The sequence below is a fragment of the Chrysoperla carnea genome, chromosome 2 (assembly GCF_905475395.1).
Source record: "Chrysoperla carnea chromosome 2, inChrCarn1.1, whole genome shotgun sequence".
Lineage (NCBI taxonomy): Eukaryota > Metazoa > Arthropoda > Insecta > Neuroptera > Chrysopidae > Chrysoperla > Chrysoperla carnea.
Window position 1 is genome coordinate 70140942 of NC_058338.1, and position 22846 is coordinate 70163787.

The following is a 22846-nucleotide window of genomic DNA, read 5'->3' on the forward strand; positions in this document are numbered from 1 at the left end:
TTCTATTAGTACTTACAATAAAATTTTTATCAAAAATTCATTGCAAATTTCAATACGCATTGATTTTTACTATCAAAATTCCCATAAAAAGGATTCTAAAAGTTGAGTAATATCAATAATTATTGAAGATCAGGCGTAAAAAAGTTGAGAAAACAGAAAGTCGGTACCGATTTGATTAAAGAAAGTAAGATTTGGAAAATATCATATCCAGAATATTTCGCGTAGATGAATCTTAAATGCTCTGGATAAAAAAAACTATGTAAGAATTTTAAGATTGATATCAGGTGGCAAAGACGTGACTAATAAGCTACTGAATTGGAATTTTCAGAAAATTTAAGGAATCGTTTGTAGACTCTTTTATCTTATCATAAATAGATAGTGAATCATCTTTTAAAAATATTTCATTTACGTAAATTGAAGTTTCTTGAAATTGTTAAACAATAGCGACTTTCAAGTACCTTTTGACACCACTACACCAGTAACTTTCCGATATCGATTCACCACATTCGAGTATTAATTTAACAGGTTTTCTGGCGCCAAAATCCTATTTAAAAGTCGCTATTGTTTAACAATTTCAGAAATAATAGCGTGTGCTCTTCATAGGAAAAGCACATTTCCAAATTCTTTTGGTTGTTGTCCAAGGCTAGTGTCTCGACCATAGTCTTGGCCACCAAATTTCCGGAGTAGACTGGGAATTTATTACTTTTCCTACTACATACACAAACTACTATTTTGCTTTGTAATAATGGATCAAAATTTCGTTATTTGAAATCATTTTACGATAAAGGAAACTGTTTTTATCGATACTATAAATCAGTAATTTTAAATTTTACATTCCGCAATCCTTTTATTTTAAACGAAGGCAATTTTTTTTTATTACAATGAATACTGGACAAATCGCCAGTTTGTGTTAATAGTGTAAATAAAATATTACTGTAAATAATTTTTGTAATTAAATTTGGAAACTGTCATGACAAACTTTAAAATCACATTTTTTGTGTTCTTCATTTTTGGAGCTTTTAATAATAATTTTATAACTTTTTCTTAGTAACTACATTTTAATATTTTATGGACCTACAAATGTAAAATATTTTTTAGCAAAAATTATTTAATTAAAGCATTTTTTTCACCAATTTATTTTTAAACTTTGAGTTATTAAAAAATTTTCACAGGATTGTTAAGTTATGAAAAACATTTTGATGCCAGATTTTATATTAGCACCTATTTGAACAAGAATCATAAACTATTGTGTAATCTAATAAATCTAATAATTTTTAATAATTGTATCTATTTTAGGTTTCAACGAAAAAATACTTTTTGATATTCATTTTTTTTTTGTTTAGAAAAATTTTTGAACTCTTTATATACAGATATTTCTAGTCCAGATTGTAGAAGTTTTGATACTAAAATTTCTACTCCATGATAACTGATTTTTTGTACACTTGATGTACGCGTATGTCTTGTTGGTAGGGACAACGAGCTGTTAATATATTTAACCTTCTAAAATTCAATTAAGATCAAGATGTAATCATATGCTGGTAGAAAAATAAATGGAAATTGTTAATAAGTAGTCTACTTTTGCGTTTTATCTCTACCAACGATACATGCTCGTAATTTGTGTCGAACGAATTGCCAATTTTGTCTATATAACCATAATTAAATATAAATTTAAATTTTTGGACCTAAAACTTACGACTTTACACAAAATAATTTTACTGCCTATTTATTATACAAAATAGTTAAATATACAAATTTTATTACTCGTAAATCTATTATACGATCTAAACTGCATTTCTACTTGCTCAACGAAATACAAGCTTGTCGATAGACATATTGTTTCTTGCAATAGGCCAAAGGACGCATTATATATACGTTTTATTAAAAAGACGAAAAATAAAAACAGGATAATAATAAATGTGTCATAATCAATATGATTCAGGTAGTATGCAGTATGTGCGGCGCAAAATATCTCTGTTTTAAAATAAATTAATCTGTCTGATTTTTAACGAGATAATTAGGAGAAAAATAGTAGATTTTAAGAAAAAATACTTGGGAAAAAACCGGAGTGTGGGAAATTATTAAAAAATAAAAAGGAAAGGTGCGATAAACCGGTTTTTTTGCAAAAAACGAAAGAAAAGGCAATTTAAAAAAAAGGTATTGTAACGCTAAAAATAAAAGAAAAGAAAGTGACTACTGCTAATGCCAAATCCGTTCGAAAATATACTTAAAAATACGCGTTTGTCGCCATTTTATTTTCTTGGCTTATATGACTCGCAAAAAATACGGTTGTGGCTCAAATTGTAGCTTTTAATGCTCTATTGTAAAAAAATTTCGTCGCAAAATAATATAAGGTTTCCGCACAATTTGCGAAAATGAAAAATAGGGGCTTGGGAAAAGCCGTGCGCGATCGGTAACGAGATATCTTACGACAATTTAAAAAAAAACATTTTCTTCGTTAAAAGCTACCCTACATCTGCATAATTATTAATCTCGTGATGCATAACGAAACAGTGAAAACGTAAAGGAAAAGGAAAACGGGATTTTACAAACTATAACAGTTGATGGACATAAGACAGTTTATAGAATATTCACTATGCACTATAGTTTGTAAATTCCCGTTTTTAGCATATTTTCACGATTTTCATATAAAATATTTTCGATATTTTCACGATTTCACCGTGCATTTCTTAATAACTTCATACACTCCGATTTTTCTAAAGTATTTGAATTTTTGCTTAAAAATTACTACTTTGCTCCTAATTATCCGGTTGAAAAATGGGGCGAGTTATTTTAAATATGAAATTCCTCAGCTTGTACCAATATAGTCAGAACTGGATACATAAGTGGATATATTAGCATGCAAAACGACTGCTACGGAGGCATTATCATTGGGTCGTTATTTCTTAAGTATTATGTACTGCGAATTAACTGTCTCTTTTCTGTACCAGAGAGAAAATAACTTGATAAGCGGAGTACATGGCAGAACATGTATTTTTTTAGTATGCATTTCTTTGGCCTCTATGCAAGAACAAGCTCATTTCTCCATTCATCGGAACAATATGCTTATTAATAATTTATATTTTATTATCAAACTTTTTCTTCAAATGTATTTTAAAATCATTCTAAAAATATACAAAACAGCTCAATTAATAATTATCTAAATTTTTCGCACTAATCGAATGATATTTACTTGAAAAATCAAAAATTTATTGCTTCATTATTTATTTTTCATTAAAAAATGTAAATATTAAACTGCAATCGGATCTTATGTTTTTGAAGATCTTCAGATCTCCAATCATTGTATATTATGTTTGTTTTATTATTTTAAATTTGTGGATGCGGTGTACAAATACCACGCCACATTAGGTAGTGAACAAATTCATGGATTTGGCAGCCATTAAAACGCACAATATTGCATTCGAACCAAATTACAGACATAATACGAATATGTAGCTGCCTTCAATACGCAACTAGGCCTATTGTATGCTCTGAAACGATATTCCATCTTCATTGTCAAATATTCAAAAGTCAAAATTTTCAAATTTAGCATAATATACAAACAAAAGATTCGATTTAAGTGATTGTATATAAAATAAATAAAAAAGTAGAATTATTCTTTGCTTCCATTATATGACAAAACAAAATTTTTCCATTCCAAAAATTAATGGAATAATCAGTTTATAATTATTAGTAATATAATAGAATGTACTAAAATGTATTTATAGAATATCGTAGATACAGTGATTGAGAATATGAGTGAAAGTTACTTTAATACACAATAAATTGCACTGTGGCCAGTTTAACTCGGCGTCATTGTTGCGACCAAACAGAACATAGCTGTTGTGACCCGGTATATTTTACCCATATACATTATTGTACACTGAATCAATCTTATGTCGATAGTAGTTTTCTACTACTACGACCGCAGCTACTGTGAGCGGCAAATAACGCGCGTATTTGGTTTTAAAGATATTAGGGTTGCTGTAATAATTTCGTCGGGTAATTATGCAATTGTTACATACCTACACTTTATAGGTACTCTAGACCGAATAAAACAGACAAACAAGTTATATTCCACTTTCAGTAGATTTTTTTATTAAAATGTTGAAATTGTCGAAAATGCCGAAAAAATTTGAAATCAATTGTTTGAACTAAAGATGGCCATTGGAGATGCCCAAAGGTAGCGGAAAACAAGCCTCAAAAATAGTGTTTTGAAGATTATAAAACGGTTTTATAACCGTACCTCCATCTCCTCTGTTCTTCGAGTGCACAGTGCATAAGTCGTTCAGAGAAAACATGACTAAAAATGTATTAATTTTTCAAACCTTGGCAAGCAGTAATTTCCTCAGAGTAGCTATTTTGCTAGTGGCAATTTTGTATCGTGTAATCTAACGTAACATTCAATCATTTTTTCATAAATTTTATAAAAAAAGTATTAATGAATTAAACCAGTGCTGTCCAAAATGAATGCTGGATTTTAAGTTCAAAATAAGTAAATATGTAAATAAGTTCTAAAAAGGATAAAGTATATTTTGGTTAATTATATATTTTTTCTATTTGTCGTAAGATCGTGTGTAGAATATAAGGCTAGAATATGTAACGTATCAGTAAATACATATAAATTGTTATCTTGGTGAAGTGTAATATAAAAAATGCATGATCTCAAAATCCAGTAAAAATTATACAAAAAATTAAAAATCGCTCCACTAAAAAAATCTGTGAAAAAATACAAAGAATTTTTGGGACAGCATTGTGATTAGGGTTTTATACCCGATATTGTAAAATTATGGCCAATACGTATTATAACTTCCAAACTATTTTTTTAAGTTAATGAAAATGCACAAAAACTACAAGCTTTTTCTTTGACAAATATTAAGAAATATTACGATCGATAGTTTCTTTTATAATTTTCTATTAAGGTACTGATAGTACAGTAAAAGGTGTAACAAAAATCGACTAATGAAGGAAAATGAAATAAATCGATCAGTTTTTGCCAAGACTTCGTGGATTGTGTTTCTTAGGTGTAAAATATCATTTGTAAACCATAAGTTAGTAGCGAAAAATTTTCTATTTATTAATAAACAATAAATTGTTAATTAAATCAAACGGTCCATGTAAAAGTTGACTTAAAAAATTAATAGGCAACTTGTATTACATATATGTTATACATGTATAAGAGTTTTTCCATTATTTGACAGTCAGCCATGAAAAACACTAATCTTAAACATGTGTAATATGCACTTAATACAAGTTGCCTATTTATTCTTTTTTTAGGTTAACTTTAACATGGACCATTTCATTTAATTAACTATTTATTAACATTTAGAAACATTTACGCAACTAACTCATGGTTTACGAATGATATTTGACATATAAGAAATACATTCCACCCGGTTTTAGCCAAAAATGGGCGTTTTATTTCATTTTACTTTGTTTCCGTTGTAACATTTTAGAACTTTAACTCTACTATGATTTTAATTCACAAAATGATATCAGAATGACATAATTTTGAAAATAAATGGCCGTGTTTAAATTTACTAAGCCCTGCATCAAAGATAGCGTGTAGAAATTATTGATTTAAAATTTTAATTTTATCATCCTAATTTGTCTCAGTAAATATTAATCTACTGTTAGTAAACATTAATCATAATTAGTCTAAACTGGACATAATTTCCCAGTTTTAAACAGATTAGGTTGATTCTATTAACATTATTAAAATTAATGATTTATTGATAATTGATATACTTGCGATAAGAATGAGATAACCTTTTTTGTTGGATATTCAGGGTATATTTTCTGCCACCAAATCTAATGGGATTTATGTTATTGAAGTAATTAGCCATTAGCAATCCTCGCTATTATATCTGATGCACAATGGATAATCTAAGCACGGTCAATATTTCCATTCTTACCAATGACCATCGAACTTTGATAAACTTTAATCATCTAATGTTCGAAAATAGAAATAAAAGTCTGTTACCAACAAGTTACCAATTAAAATTATTTTCCATCGTTTTCATTTCAATTTATACAATAGTTCCATGAATAAATAATAATCTAAGAAGGTCGAAATTTATATTAGAAATTCATTCATTATGAGAAAGAATGTCAAAGAAGGATTATTTTTATAAACCTATTTCATGAGACAAGGTTTACTGCATAATTATATTTTTAGTCTAAGAAACGGTATAAGATCCATCTTCAACTATCTGATACCCAGATGAGATATATTTTTTATGAAATTTTATTGTTTGATAAACACTGATGATTGCTTGGCTATCGAAAAGTGTTCATAGCTATTTTAATTAAATCAATTTTAAATAAATTTTTTTCATAACGGTTTTTTGCAAGAACCTTATATTATCATTTTTGTAATTAAATTATCTTTCTTCTGATACCAATTTTGTTGATTGGTGAACAGATCGGTATAGTTACCAATGTTGACTTATCTATTCATATGGTACGATCTGTTAACCAATCGAAAGTGGTATTGGAAATAAGATAATTTTATTACGAAAATAATGGTAATTTAAAAATTAATTAAAATTAATTTAATTCAAAATAGCCATGAACACTTTTCAATATACTTTTTCATCATATCACAAGCACAGGCTCCTTTTCTTTGACTGACAGTAATAAGTTGGACTATGATAGAAGGTATTTGTTATTCATTTTATCACAATGATCATCAATCATTTAGTCCGAAGCAAAAGTGATATTTAAATATTTATTTAAAAAATGTATTTCATCTGGTTATCTGATGGGTGAAGATCGATCTAATACCGTACCCTGTACTATTTGAAAAAATTAGCTAAATCTCATTAATATTTACATGTTCGACATGTTCTAAGTAAATATTGCACAAGACTAACAAATTATAGGTTACATACTTCATTTGCAATATATAAATAATAAAAATTTTGTATATAGATATTTTTTACTCTACAATTTGAAATAATGAATGCCAATCAAATTAATTTGACTTCTCAAATCAAAGTTGGGTTTTTAAATTAATATATTCTTGAAACATGATAGATATTATTGTACGTTTCTCAGAAGTTTTAACAATAGAAACGTAAAAAATTATGAACCAGATGAATTGACCAAAATAGTATTGAAGTTAAAATCAAATTCAAGGCTTCTATAAGATATCATTCGAAAATAATAATTTTTATTCGGGCCACGTTTCTTCAAAATGCTTCGATGTAGAAATATTCAATTTATCTGTTTAAAGTTGGTTAAGCTGTTTAAAGTTGGTCCAGCTATTAACGATAAGTAAATAGTGATGATACTAACTACCACAAAAAAAGACTTTACATGCAAGAGAAAGGAAATCATTTGCTGGTTTAAAGAACGATTATAAACGCACATATTACTCGATTTTGATTTGAGAAAGAACTGAAATAGGTCAAAAAATTATTTGTTGGTCGATATTATTTAAAACTACATTTATACACCAAAGTATAATAGCAGCCATTTTCTATTAGCAACTATAATATTTACAAAAAAATAATAATTTTATAACATAGATATAATCTACACTGCTCATAGGCTCATTATATTGTGCCAAATCAGCCCCCCTTCCCCTCAAATAGACACTTTTTTTACAAATCTAGTCCATTTACATGTGATTTGTTTTTACATTTATATTGTAAATATAATTATAATAATAGCAGTAAGATCGGTATTACAGCGATTGAAGCGATTCGGTTTGTCTCAATTCGATGATTTTTATGCGTAGCTCAAATTACTAGGGAAAAGTGATATGTCAACTTAATTTATAAATAGAAACGAGAAAAGGTAGCATGTTTCTGTAATTACACTGAAAGAAGTTAGTGGTCGATTCGATATAAATCGTTTATGTATTATCGATCTTTACCCATTAAAAAACAAAAAATTAGTAATGTAATTTGAAGTGTTATTTAGTATAAATGTCCCCTTTTGTTAAACTGTCTTAATTTGAAATTGTAATTTAATTTTAAAATTTTACTAAAGTATGCATAATCCAGAGAGCTTGAATGACGACTCAATGATAAAGGCGTAAAGCGTGCTATCGAGAAGAAAAAAATTTGGCCGACTAGAAGAAAAAATTTTAAGAAAGATAATGTGTTTTGAATTTTTCCAGCTGATGCAGAACATAACCTAAAAAAATCGGAAAAGTCGAAAAAACGGTTTTTGGCATTTATAAAAAAACAATACAATCTACAAAAAATGTCAAATGAGAAAGTTGTACATAATAAAAAAACCTTTTGAATGGCATTGGCTAGATGTGATTTCGTTGTTGTTAACGCTACCATTTTTTAGAATTTTTTCTTCTTCAGACCAAATTTTTTTGCTTCTTGATTGTATGGATTGATTATGTTTTGTTTCATACATTCTCTGGGGTTACATGATTGTGGCATGTTTGGTGCATTTGATTATTATCAAACTGTTTGATAATCGTTAAAAGGTAATGGCTTTGACAAGGTGATGTTGTGTACGATTAATTCGCTCAATTTACTTGAGACTCTGTGAACAAGCATGAACAAGCAAACTTTTGGGACAATGGTAAATTGTGGAACAGTTAATAAGGGGTTCATAAATCTAATTTCTAGCACTGAAATTACAATTTTTTATTTATTATGTGTTTCTTGTCATTTTTTTACAGGTGATATTCGATATAATCTGTCAAAACGTCTAATTAAGCTAAAAATATTTAACATGTTCGATACAAGACACAGGTGTTGAACTTGAATATTCAATTTAAAATATTATTATAGTTAAAGAACAAATGTGATTCTCAATTCGTTTTCTAATTTGAGAATATTATTTATAATCGTTTTTTTTCAGGTGTAGTTAACTAAAAACTGAAACGATCTCAAAAATTTTACTGATTTAGGTATTTTTTTTAACCCCCGAACCAAAAAAAGGGGTGTTATAAGTTTGACCACTACGTGTGTTGTCTGTGGCATCATAGCGCCTAAACTAATGAATCGATTTGGATTTTTTGGGTTTCGTTTGAAAGGTAATTTATTGCTATGTTTCAAGGGTTCCATACCCGGAACAACTAAAAAATAGGCGATGATCCTTAAAATCGATTCAGTTTGGAGAAGGCTCTAAGGAAAAAGGCAATTTAATGGAGAATGTTCTTCGATACGTTTCAAGTGCGAGTTTTCCATACCCAAAAATTTGTCTGGAGTTTTTTAAATTGTGTAAATTTCACTTGTACATACATTGTTGCAATCTGAAACAATTTATTAAGATCGAAGTAGTTTTCAATTATAACTACACTTGAACAAAAAGAGTATTACATAAATTTTTTTTGACATCACCTGTACCGATATATATTTAAATGTACTTTTTTAAATAAATATTACATTTAAATGTAAATAATTTACCAAATTTTGTATTTTTATTTATTATTTATATATAAAAAATGTATACAATTTTTATTTAATATATCTTAATAAATTATATGTAAAAATATTTATTTATACAAATAAATACTTTTGTTTTATTTATAAAAAACCCACATTCATAATAATTTCCTTATTTTTAGTACATTACGTAAATATTATTTGCCGTTTTGAATTTTTAACAAGTCATGTAAGGTTCGATAGATTTTCTAACGAAAATTGAACTCGTAGGATGCGTGAAAGCTTGAACTAAAATTTTTTCCATATTCTGATAAGGCCAAAGTGAAATTGTTTTTAGCCGACAACGCGACGCAAGGGAGTGGTAATGTGTTTGTGTATGTAAGTATGTTTTTTTCGGGACGGGAGAATTGCATCTTGCATTATAGGGCATCATGTCCTACTCGTGTCGCAATTGCTAAATGGCACCTACCGACTAAAATCCTCTATCATTTTTTAAGAGTAATAAAAAGACGATTATAGTGATATTAGATTTCTTCTAAATTTAATTAATTAATTTACAGATGAAAATTTTTAATTTCTGTTAAAAACAATTTAGATTATACTGTAAAATTACAGTGTAGGTATTATAAATATTATCGAAGATAATAAATGAGAACTGTAGGATATTTCGAAATAAATTTCGATTTTTGCCCCAATTTCCTAGATCAGTTTTTTGTATTTTATAAATACGTAGTAGGTATACATTATTTTATAATACGTACTATAAATTGTAGGTACATGAAAGTATCATTGTACAGTCCGCCACCAAATTAGCAAAGAATAACATTCATAATAAGAGTAATCACGACTAGCTAATTCTTACTGATGATGACTACTTGGTAATCGAAATACGTATTTATAAAATACACAAAACTGATCCAGGAAATTGGGGGCAAAAATCGAAATTTATTTAGTGTAGGTATTGCCTGATCAACCTTGAGAAAAGATTGGAAAAACGTTATTATAATTTTAGATTCATCCATTCCTATTGAATTCTATTCAACATTTTGAAATTCGTTATAAACAAATTTTCTTTAATTTTCATAAAAAAAAACATTATCAAAGAAAATGGATATGGGTGAGCTTAAAACCAAAATACATGAATTAAAAAATATTTTAATATGTCTAGATAATAGTAAGTACAAAGATTTTATAATTTTCATTTATTCTAGTAAGATTTTACATCAGAATTTGGTATCTATTTCGACATATCCATAAAATGAGAATTATCGATAAAAATATTATACTTATTACAGCGCAATGTAAAATGAACAATCTGGAAAAAATTTGTTAAAAAAGTTATTGTATTTCTATTTTCAGGGCTGAATCTTCTTACATATATGTTTATTTTCCCAAGGGCGTAGGATAAGGTCGAACGCAAATTGAGACACAACTCGTTAAGGTGATCTGGTGCAGTTTTATGTATATGGAGACCTGTGCGTAACGCAGATTTATGTATGGTGGGTTCTTTATAGTATTCTTTATAGTGATGGCTATTACACATTAAACAACTGAAAACAAACAATCGATATTGGGTTAATTGTTGAAATATACTTATAGGAAGTATTGAATATCAGTGCTCGCATTGGAAGCTACTTGCCAATTTTTAACTTCTTTTATAGTTTTGGAGAAAACGGATATTAAATTTTGATCTAATTTGCACCCCCACGAGTAAACAGTGATGTTTACGAAAAAATGTTTCAAACAAAAGTTGTTTATTAAGAAACATTTTTTACATTTACATTTAAAATTTTGTTCTATCTATAACGGTTTACAAGATGGCTCCTACGGACCCAAGATTCAATTGCCCTTTGTTGCTCATTTAAGAACTCGACCTCACTTTTTACGTCCTGAGCACGCTATAAAAATTTCAGCTTGATATCTGTTTTCGTTTTTGAGTTTTCGTGTTAACAGACGGACAGACAGACAACCGGAAATGAACTCTTTAGGTGATTTCATGAACACCTAAACCAAACTTTGTTTGAAACATTTATATTTTAAGCATTACAAAGTTCGGATTAAACTGCGTATACCTTAATATTTATTATATATATACAATGTATAAAAACACATAGGACGTAAGCCAATAAACGTCAAGGTCTACCCAACCGTCAAAACGTAAGTCGTAGAGTACGTTCAAATCAAAGAAAAAATTCATTGGTTAGTTTTTATAATAATATAAGTAACCAAATAGAGTTTTCATGCTATGATAAATACATTTTCTGTTTAAGTAGTGTTTTATTATGTATAAGAGTAGGTTCATTATCTCGTAAATATGGCCCCAGATCCAAATTTGATAGCTTTTTTTCTACTTTTTTATTTTTATTTTATTATATATATAATCCACCATGCATAAATCTACGTTCACCGACTTTTATCTACATAAAACTCACCACGTCTTAATAAATCGGCGACTCAATTTGCGTTCGGCTTTTACTATAGTCTGTCGAATATAAAAAAATCAATTTAATTTGTACGCACCTTTGTAGATTTGTTCTAGCTTGTTGTATCTTTTTGGAATTTACTTCTTCTTTTAACAAATACTTTTTCATTCCAAATAAATCTACAACTATTTCTTTTATTGTCTTTTCATAAGATAATTGGTTCATCATTACCTAAAATAAAATATATTTTTTTAATGAAATTTCCATTATTGCTTATCTAAGGAAGAAAACTCCATTTCTTACACTCCATATATCGATGATTGATTTCTTAAAGGAAAAAATAAATCTTTGAAATATGGTATGCCAATTGTGTAGAGATCGCTCAGTTTCTTGAGAGCTTTATCGACCAAAACACAGTGATCATTTTTTTCGAATTTTATGATGACTTTTCAAACATCTTCTTATAAGTGAGAGGGTAAAAAAGATTTTTGTTGTAAAAGTTTGTCTTACCGGAAAAATCTTAAGATCCTCTTTGCTAATCACTTTGTCTAGGGATGAGAAATATCCATTTTTAAAACGCCATTCATTGAACATGAAATATGAAACTGCATTGTTGGCAAAATATGCTTTTCGGTAAATTTTCATTAAACTAAAAACAACAAATCTTTTTGTTTCAGTTTGACTAGTACTTTTAAAAATTAGATCAACAATTTAAGCACAAGCAAGGAACGTAACCTTTGTTGACTCGTCGTTAGGGGTGTAGAGTAGAGGGTAAAGAAGTGAACTTGAAAATATATTCTCTAAGTCTCGATGTGTTGTCATGGAAATTTAAGGCCATTTGAGACCACCACGTCCTATTTATGAAGATTATAATGTTCGATAAAAAATCCTATTTCCCCCTTATATACCCTTAAAATGAGCCCTGGTAGAGTTGAAAAAGATCAAGGATAACAAAGTTTCATGTCCCTAAGAAAGGGTACGTTTCTTTGTTTTGCTTAGTGTAAATAAGTATGGTTTATTTATATTTTCGAATACGACTTCAGTCGAGTTTGGAAAACTGGCGGAAAAGTTATGAGGAATTAAAAATTTTTTTAAAACTTAAAATATCTTATCTTACCTTAACTTTTCTCCTTTTAAACGTATTAGAATATCTAAAATTGCTCCAAATATAATATGAAATAGTAATACATTGATATTATAAATAAATTTGTTGCTAGTAATTAATACAAAAGGGTACCATATCATACGATAAAATGGAAAAATTTTTGCAACTTTCAGTGAATTTTCAAGCAAAGAGTGATATGATACTGGTGTCATGTTCGATGTACAGGCGTTTATAACCAAGCTAAAAGATACAGATTGATTAAATTTTTTTAGATATAGTGCACGTATTCCAAAAAAATGATCACGTGCAGTATATCGAAAGTAGAATGAGAAGAGATGAAGGTGTGTTATGGCGTTTTAGAAATGCTAGTAGGTATCAAGAAAGTGTCTTTTGGGAGTATTAAAGTCCCAGCCTTCCTCCCTCTTTTTTCTCCTCCCGACTTAAAAAAAGGGGTGTAATAAGTTTGACCGCTATGTGTGTGTGTGTTTGTCTGTGAATGATACGAATTTTATTTTTTTGGTTTCGTTTGAAAGTTAATTTAATGAAGAGTGTTCTTAGCTGTGTTTCAAGTGCGAGTCTTGGGTTCCGTAAACGAAAAAACTAAAAAACTGGCGATGATCTTCAAAATCAGCTTGGAAATGGCATTAAGCAAAAAGGTAATTTAATGGAGAGTGTTCTTAGTGCGAGTTTAGGTTTCCGTACCCAAAAATTTGTCGGGGGTTTTTAAATTTTGTAAATTTCACTTGTTGTAATAAAATACCATGAGTTGTAGCGGTTTTTGAGATTTTTGGCGCCTCCACGGCCTCTCCAAATTGAGTAAGAGGACTGCAAATCTGTATGTAGGTTAAAGGAAGTATCTTTTAGGCGTGTCACCTCCCAACTCCCGACACCCCATTTTGCTTTGCACTCCAAAGCTTTCAATGCTTTGCACTCCAAAGCTTCCCGAAACTGAGCTAGAGTAATGCTTTATCTGAGAAAACCAAAATATTAAAGAATAATAATAATTTAATGAGGGATTAATATGACCTTAGTACTGGATCTCTGCTGTAGGTACACGAGTTTTTTTTTATCATTGGGCAGCATACGAGTTTTTTTTATCATTGGGCGGCAATAATAAAATAATGTAAATATTAGTCTACTCAGACATAGCGTTTCTGCGTTGGGATAAAAATTTGATTGACTTCGTTTATACGAAGCATGGTTTACCTTTTTCTATCCTGTTCTCTAAAAGCTAAAGCTTGATACCATGAAGAAATTATCATCGCGTTTATTGCGGTGTCAACTGGAATAAAATCTGGGATTACATTCTCATCAACATATACAGTGTGCAGAATGCCAAGTCCGCCACCCAGCAACATTCCTGTAGGTCCATTAAAATTATCAATCCATCCTTCTATAGGTTCAGCATACGCACCAGTAACTTAAAAAATATATAATGTTGTTCATTTTTAAATTAGCGCATTCAGAACAACCTAAGTTTGTTAGATATAAGTTAGAAATTCAGTATATCTTAGGAATAAAATCTAATGAAAGTAAGGCCTGAGTTTATAATATGTATAATTAATAAATTGTATAAAAAATTAATAATTACCGATAGATGGTCGAAAAATAACTATTGGAAGATTTTCACTTTCTTCACTGACAATATCTTCAGATAGTGCTTTAGTAAATGTGTACGTATTTGGGTAGTTTTCTAAAATTCTAAAATTAGATTTTCTTACTTAAAATGTTAATTGATATTAGAATAATAACAGTTTGGTTAGCATCTACATATTGAAATATTTTTCAAAATATTTCAGAAATAACATTGATAAAATGGACATGTATCTTATACATACATATACGCATATTCGTTGTGTGCGTAGCCATGGTAGGGACAATAAAATCGATGCCAGCGCTTTCAGTGAAAAATTTTGGCGTTAAAGGAGGTTGTTATGACTAATTTGCAATTATTTACATGTTAATCTTATAGAAAATGTCAAATTAAAATTATTGAAAAACACTAATTAATAAAACTGAATGCATTAAAAATTGTGAAAATAAGAAATCAAATTGCACAAATATTATTTTTCAAATGTAAATTATCATAATTATTTATTTAAATTTGTAAGACAATAATATTACATTTTCAATGTAAGTGATAAATGCAATCCATACAATTCTATAATTAGTGTATCGTTACCATGGAAACGCCTCCAAAAAACTTACGCACGGTGCGAATAGTTTTTCACAATAATTTGATTTGTAAATCCAAACAAGTGAAAACAAACAAATGACTGAGCTAATTGTTGAAATACCATGTGTGGACAGTGATTACTCTGTCACATTGCATTTACATATATGTTATAATAGAGCGCATAATATGTGCTCCCACGGGTAAACAGTCATGTTTATGAAAAAATGTTTCAAACAAAAGTTTAATTTTTTTATTTTTGTATAAGGAACATTTTTTAAATTTAAACTTTTGTTCTATCTCTAAAGGTTTGCAAGATGGGTCCTACGGACCAAAGACCCAATTGACCTGTATGTTGCTCACTTACGAACTCGACCTCACTTTTTCCGTCCTCAGCACGATATAAAAATTTCAGCTTAATATCTCTTTTCGTTTTTGAGTAATCGTGATAACAGACGAACAGACGACAGACAGACAGACAGACAACCGGAAATGGACTAATTAGGTGTTTCTATGAACACCTATATCAAAATTTTGTTTTTAGTATAAATATTTTTAAGCGTTACAAACTTGGGGCTAAACTTACTATGTATATTTCATTTATACATGGTATAAAAACACTATAATATAAAAATTGTAGTAAATATGGAGGTTTGTCGGATTTTTCATTTTGTTTATTAATTTTATATTTTTAGCAAGAATTTGCAGGTAGTTTTGATATATAACCTAATTATTATGGTTTTTATGATTACTTTGGTTGAAGAATATTGATTGTAGAATCATCTAGATTTTCAGCCATTTTAATCATTAATCGCCAATCCACCCGGGATGGATAAGGAATTTCATCAATAATTTTTTTATGATACGTATTTGCGTAAGATGTGGAAACGTGAACTAAAACCTGCAATAAAAAATAATTTCATTTACTCACCCCGTAGAAAAATTGTTTAAGAGATTCTTTATAAATCATAACACCAGTACCTAGTTATTAAACCGTTTTAATATATTCGGCTTGAGAATCTTAATGACTGTTTTAAAAATACAAATAAAATAACTTACATCTAAATTAACCATTTTTTTGGCTAAATTCAACACTTCGCGAGTTGCTCTAGTATTCATTAAAATAGCTTTCTTAAGAGAATCGTCAAATCTTACGGACGCTGCTACATGAAATATAATATTAACGTTATTCTGGAGTATAAAACGATCTGTTTCGGATAATCCTAATCCTGGCGATTCACAATTTCCACAAATCATTTTTATTTTATTTAATATCTTAGGTGATTCTGCCCTTAATCTATCAAATACCTGTGGAAAAATATACTCTTATAGAAAAAGCAAATCTTAAAATTTTCTAATACCTACTTAGTGATTTTTTTTAGCCTACCCAACAAAAACGATGGGTACGATCGATCATGTTAATTATTCTCTCTGACGTATCTACATGAAAGGCGGCTTTTATCTAGTAAGTTAAGTTAGAAATGCGTTAAACCTCGTTATAGTAATCGTGCTAAATGTAGATTAAGAATATGATTTATTAACAAAATATATAAATTTTAGCTTCGTTAAATACTCGAAATATTCTACCATGATCTCATGGACTGCTTATTAATTTAAAACTTTTTATCTACGTCCGTGAGAAAAGAAGTACTTTTCTCAGTCAGTATACGCCGGAAAAATAGTTCATAACCGTACTAGGACGGTAATAACTGTTTTAATTTTCTATTTTTCTCAATAAGCCATGGCAAATTTTAAATAATAATTATCGTTTATTTCCACATTTTAGAAGCGTAGATAATTTTTTGATGATATACGTGTGATAACGCATTATTAACGTATTTCTGCGATTGTCCAATTCGTGCTACTCGTTGCAGTTGTGTAAATTTCGCAGGTGTACGTTAATAATGCTATTATCCCACTAGTATCGTAAATAACTATAATACCTATGATTTTTTGAAAAAATTAAAATATAATAGTAAGTATTAGTTGGATAAAGGAATACATAAAATAGCCAGCCATTCTTAGGGAGTCTTCAATAACAGCTTCGATTTTTATGATTTTTTTCTTCAAAATGATTATTTTGGATATTAAATGATTCTTTTTGTATCGACACCTATCCTAAATCGCTAATGATAAAAGTTTGAAATTTCGAGAGGATATTGATTTTATACTGTAAGTGTCTAAGAAAGCATTTTTCGAAATGCTTCGAAATTCACTCTAAAAAGGTGAAATAGGGGATGAAAGTATCTATAAAAATATATACAAACCGTCATTTTTGAGTTCACTACTTAACCGATTTAAAAAATCCTTTCACCTATGCTATAGAATATGCTACATTATCAGCAAATAACATGGGCTGTATTTAGCTGTTCCGCACCAAAAGTAAAAATTCATTAAAAAATGAGTAAACTATTTCATCGATTTTAATAATTCTTTCACCCATAGAATGTTACATTATCACCAATTAGCATAGGTTGTATTTTTTTTCAAAAAAGTTAGGATTTCCCATGCGTTAGCGATTTAGGCTGGGCATCGATATATCAGTCGCGATATTGCCTATTCAGCCTCCAGATTATTTCCTCCCTCTGAAATGTTTCTGATTTAAAATAATATATAAAAAGCATCATTTTGAAAAAAAAAAATCGAAATCGGAGCTGTTATTGAGGACTCCTGACTAAAAACTTTCATTGATGCGACTATACGTATGCCTACTTAACAAAAGATAATTAAAATTTCAAGAAGAATATAATTATGTTAAATTATACTTTTGCATAATGTAAATTTTAAATTTAAAAACGTCAATGTATGGATATAGGACAAAAAAAATAGTGTGAAGTTCATGTGAACGAATTGCTGCGGCATTGATAAAAACAGTGCATAAAAATTTGTTTATGACTATGCATTTATATACCGAGTGCACCAAAAAAGAACACTACACTAAAGCAATGTAAAAAAAATTCTGTTAATTAGCATGCCTATAAAACTTACTATTATCCTGGTGAAAAATAATAACACGATAGGCTAATTCAGTTTTTGTTGGGCAAAGCGTACCTAAGTTTAATTTCGATTTCGATTTCGATTGTTAGGTCTTCGAGGGAGAGCTATGGGGACAGAATGCTGAATTTTGGTAAATTTCATCATGTATAGTAAAAGAAAATGTTTATCATGGCAATGATAATATTCGTACTGTACTTACTACAAAATGCTCTTCGATTTTTCTGCCTGTTTTGAAGTAGTAATTGGGCACAGAGGCACAAAACACGCCCGATACATTTTTCATCGTCAATATTGTCCGATTTATTTGTCATTTCCGGCTTATTTCACTCGCAATTCGTATATTTATGATAATAAAAGTCAACTGACGAACTGACGTCACAGCGCCATTCGTATAACTTCGTGTGTTTCCGGATCGTTTTCGCCAATTTGAATTTTAATTAATTTATCATTTATTTAATATTTATCAAGACATTTACCTTCATTTAAAAAAAAAGAAAAAAAAATGTGAAAAAGGTCTATTTTCTTGGTAAAATAATAGTTATTTACTATACAAGTGGAACAAGAGCATTATTAGTAACAAGTACGCATGCGAAATTTGCATAACTATTGTGCAGTTGCACGTAACTTAAAATTTGTCATGAGTTATTTAGAAAACTAGAACAATAAAAAAGTTACTATAGTAACTTGTTATTAGTTTAGATTTTGACAGCAATTTGGCTAATTTGATTGGTTGAAAATGAGTGTGGTAATTAATGGATATTTATCCCGCGTAAAATGAATGGGATGGATAAGTAATTCTTACTCACGGGCGTAACTAAATATATTTATAGCATACCGGATTTTTCACCATTTCTTTTAAACGATCTGCTTCCGAAACACCCTTTTTTTCTCTCATCAACAAATAAATTGTACGAATTCCAGTACAACTTCTAAGTAATTTTTCAAGTAATACTTTACCCATAAAACCAGATCCACCGGTAATAAACACATTTTTTTCGTTATAAAAATTAACAACTGATGTTTCGTTATTGTTATTTTCGAGTATTTCTAAATTTTTATCATTTTGAACTGTTTGCTTTAATTTATCACAAATGTAATAATGGAAAAAATCTGATTGTATATCTTTTATGTCATCTAAATTATATGGTTTTTGTTCACACATTGTAATTGTGTAATGTAACTTCTTTTCTAATACAATGTAACTTCTAAAATGTAAAATTTATAATTCCTCGAATGCAATTTCATATATTACAACCGATGAATTTATTATCCTTGAATATGAATGGAATAGCTTTGTTAATTTTATTCATTTATGTTAATTTATAATCAAAATTTTGCAACGGGGAAATAAATATCTATTTAGACGATAACGTGCAAACAATAACAATATCGATAATGCTATTAAATGAGGCGATCATTTGTTTCCATTTTGTTTATGATAATTTGGTAATGGTAAGGTTTGTTGATAATTATCAAGTGATAGAGTTCTATTAAAACTAAGTGGCACTGAACAAGAGAGAGTATAGATACGAGTGCACATACATATACATCATACACTCTCTCTTGCTCGGTGCCACTTAGTTTTGATAGAACTCTAATCGCTTGCATACGTCATACAAAGAACACACCTTCTAATTTTCAGGTCTCAGCGATCTGCGGTTTATTGACTGACTGACTGACGGATCAACGCATAGCCTAGACACCCTTACACTTTCGTCATTTATAGGAATATCGATTTGAAAGTTTGCACAGTAATATTAGGGAGTGGGTTACATTTTTTAAGATAATTAACAAAAACCTGAATCTTAAACTCAGCCTACTACAAATTGACAAATAGAGCAAATTCTTAAAATTTTGCCTAGCGCCAGAAATAGTTAGAGATGTCGAAAAAAATAATTAGAAAAAGTTGCTTAGAATATATTTTTATGCCTATATACCGATTTTCATGACAAAATTCGAATTTTTAATTTTTCGTTATTTTGCTCTTTACTCAAAATTATTACAAGTTTATTTTTTAATTTTATAACTATGGACAAATTGATAATTTAATAGTGTTATGTATTTAAATTTTTCAATAGTATTTAAATTTTTCAATAAACTTGTAATAATTTTCAGTGCAGATCAAAATAATGAAAAAATTATAAATGCGAATTTTGTAATGAAAATCGGTATATGGGCATAAAAAAAATATTCCAAGGAACTTTTTCTAATAATTTTTGTTGACATCTCTAACCATCCCTGGCGCTAGGCAAAATTTTAAGAATTTTCCCTATTTGTCAATTTGAGTAGGCTGAGTTTAAGGTTCAGGTTTCGGTTAAATATTTTAAAAAATGTGACCCATTAATATATCCTATAAATGACGAAAGTGTGAGGGTGTCTTCACCTTAAATGCGACATTGTATAAATTATTGCCACCACTAATTACAAAAACATTTAATACAAATCTGGCTATTTTAATGATTATTAAAAATGATATAAAAAAATAAATGGACTCGCTAACAATTGTTTTTTATTAAGGTGAAGGTTTGATTTTAAATTATGAAGGTTGCTACGTTTAATTTAATGATTTTTTTAATTAGTGGAGAGCCGTAAGATTTATACCTCGGACTCCAAGAAAAGTCAAACAATATTTATAAAATTGGTGCAACTGCATTGTTTAAAACTTAAAGAAGTTAAAAACCTACCCTTTCTTGGAGGTGGAAAAATTTATGCTGAAAATGACAACGATATAGGAATGAAAAAGCAAAAAGTGTCATTGAAACATATGTCAAAAAGTCAATACATTCCGAGTTATTGGCGATTGAAGTTCGGAGTATTTAACGTTAAATAATAGACAATCGTACATATTTTTTTAAAGTACTATAGAAAATCATGAAATAAAAAAAAAGTTTCAAGTCATTTGCATGAAAATTGGCGGAGTTTTGATGAAAAAAAAGTTTATCGAACGTTTCTTTTTATGTTTTATTCAGCACAAAAACTGATAACAAAAAACAACCTGCTTAATTATGCACAAAGCCAGTATATAATCGGGATTTTTAGAAAATACTTCAGATTTATTACAAAAAAATCCCCCAAAAATTGGAACTCTCAATTTGACATGTTCCCATATGTTTAAAATAAATATCTGGTAAAAGGGATTGTACAAGGGGTTGGAATAAGGTTAGGAATAGGGATAGGGAAAGGGAAGGGATAAGGGTAGGGATAGGGATAGGGATTTTTTCCTAACTTGCCTGACAGTAATTGAAGAATTAACATCTGAGACATTTTTCAAGAAAAATAAAATTTTAAGCTTTTTTTCTTATTATTTTGTTCATTTTTTATTTTGGTTTTGAACCCTAATTTTTTTGAAAACAGAACATGTTACTAGCTGTAAATGAAGCTTTCAATTCGTGAAATAATTCAAATTATTTGTTTGATATCATGCTTAGGTATATTTGAATTAATGATAACGGTGTATTTCCGTAAACGTTCGAAATCCAATTTTACATGTCGAAGGTTCTTGCTCAGACGATGACGCGATTAATATGTCGGCAATGTATGCGAACGTAAAATCTAGCCCTTCTTACACTTCGTCACTGAATCGTTGGAATGGTTCAAAGGTCATATACATAAATGATGATCGAGAATATCGATTAACCGTGTAAAATGTGAGCGAAATCGTGTGAAACGATGATGCCCATTGACTCTCCGACAGTCTGCATATACCAATTTGCCCGGAGGAAGTCGGCGTGGTTTGTCTAATATGGGTGGTCCCAGTGTCACGACAATTTGATGACGCGTTGAGTGACGAATTTCTTCACTTTGCAATAAACCGGTTGGCCGTGTTACTGCTGAATAGTTTTGTAACAGTCGGTGATAAAAATCTGCTCCGATGATTGGCTTTGTCACGTCGGCAACTACGAAGTTTCACGAAAATTGGCGTCGTAAACCAAGATTTTGTGAAAGCGTTAATGTGCCGTAAGTTGAAAATCAATGCGAAAATTATTCTTGATCAATGATGGATTTTGCCGGGCCAAATAATCTGGAATGTGTGACCGCAGCATGGACAAAGTACTTTAATTTACTCGAAATAGGACTCAACTCTATTTGTGCTGCGTTTGGAGGTTTTGAACTGTAGGTAAATGATTCCCTGACCGGAATCTAATTGTCATCTGGTTGTTTCTGAAATATTCTGGTTACAGACAATGTTTTAATGAAATAACGTCTGTATCCTGCATGATTGAAGTTGGTCCTTGGAGGAGACGAACTTCTCGTGTTTAAGGAAGTTTTTTTTTTTTTTTTTTTTTGTCAGTGTACATTTTAAAAGTAAAATATATTGAAAAATACGTAACTTTTTGCTGAATTTATCACGGGAAAACTGAATTTACCACGGGAACTAAAATTCATGCTTGTCGATTTTTAGTACTGGTAACTTTATTTAGGTACTGGTAACAGGCTCAAGAAGTTCTAGCAGTTTCGGATAAATATTTTTTAAACGCAACTTAAATGGGAAATTTTTTTGTCGAAAAATACAAAAAATGTCTTTATCGTTAAATAATTCAATAAATAATAAAGTTACAGAAAAAAGTTTTAGGGTCAAAATTTAGCTTTTTTTCAGCAAAATATTTTATTTTCTAAAATTTTTTTTCTAACTTTATTTTTTTTCATAATTTATCAAGACGTGGCTTGACTTTTTCAAAGGACGCTGGAAAAAAATTTTTTAAATACGAGAAAATTTTGTCTTTGTTTTTTTAGTAAATTTACTAGAATAATTTAGACCCAAAAATAAGTCGATACCCTAAAAACTAATCGT

General features: G+C 29.2%; 1 protein-coding gene across 1 annotated transcript; it reads right to left on the minus strand.

Annotated features, from left to right (window-relative positions):
* Window positions 1-10574: 10574 nt before the first annotated feature.
* Window positions 10575-19046, minus strand: LOC123292884 (fatty acyl-CoA reductase wat-like). Its single transcript, XM_044873598.1, has 9 exons — window positions 18890-19046; window positions 16117-16365; window positions 15810-15958; window positions 14476-14585; window positions 14091-14304; window positions 12897-13124; window positions 12290-12428; window positions 11877-12010; window positions 10575-10671 (listed from the first exon to the last, which is right to left on the minus strand). The coding sequence occupies exons 1-9, from the start codon at window positions 19013-19015 to the stop codon at window positions 10575-10577; spliced, it is 1446 nt and encodes a 481-aa protein (XP_044729533.1). The 5' UTR covers window positions 19016-19046.
* Window positions 19047-22846: the final 3800 nt, after the last annotated feature.

Excerpts from the sequence above, each read along its gene's own strand:
- LOC123292884 (XM_044873598.1), bottom strand. The coding sequence starts at position 19,015 with ATGGGTAAAGTATTACTTGAAAAATTACTTAGAAGTTGTACTGGAATT. Across the intron at positions 16,366-18,889 it reads AAGAAATGGTGAAAAATCCG|GTATTTGATAGATTAAGGGC; the intron begins GTATGCTATAAA and ends ATTTTTCCACAG. Across the intron at positions 10,672-11,876 it reads GCTAGAACAAATCTACAAAG|ATTGTTCATTTTACATTGCG; the intron begins GTGCGTACAAAT and ends AATTTTTTCCAG.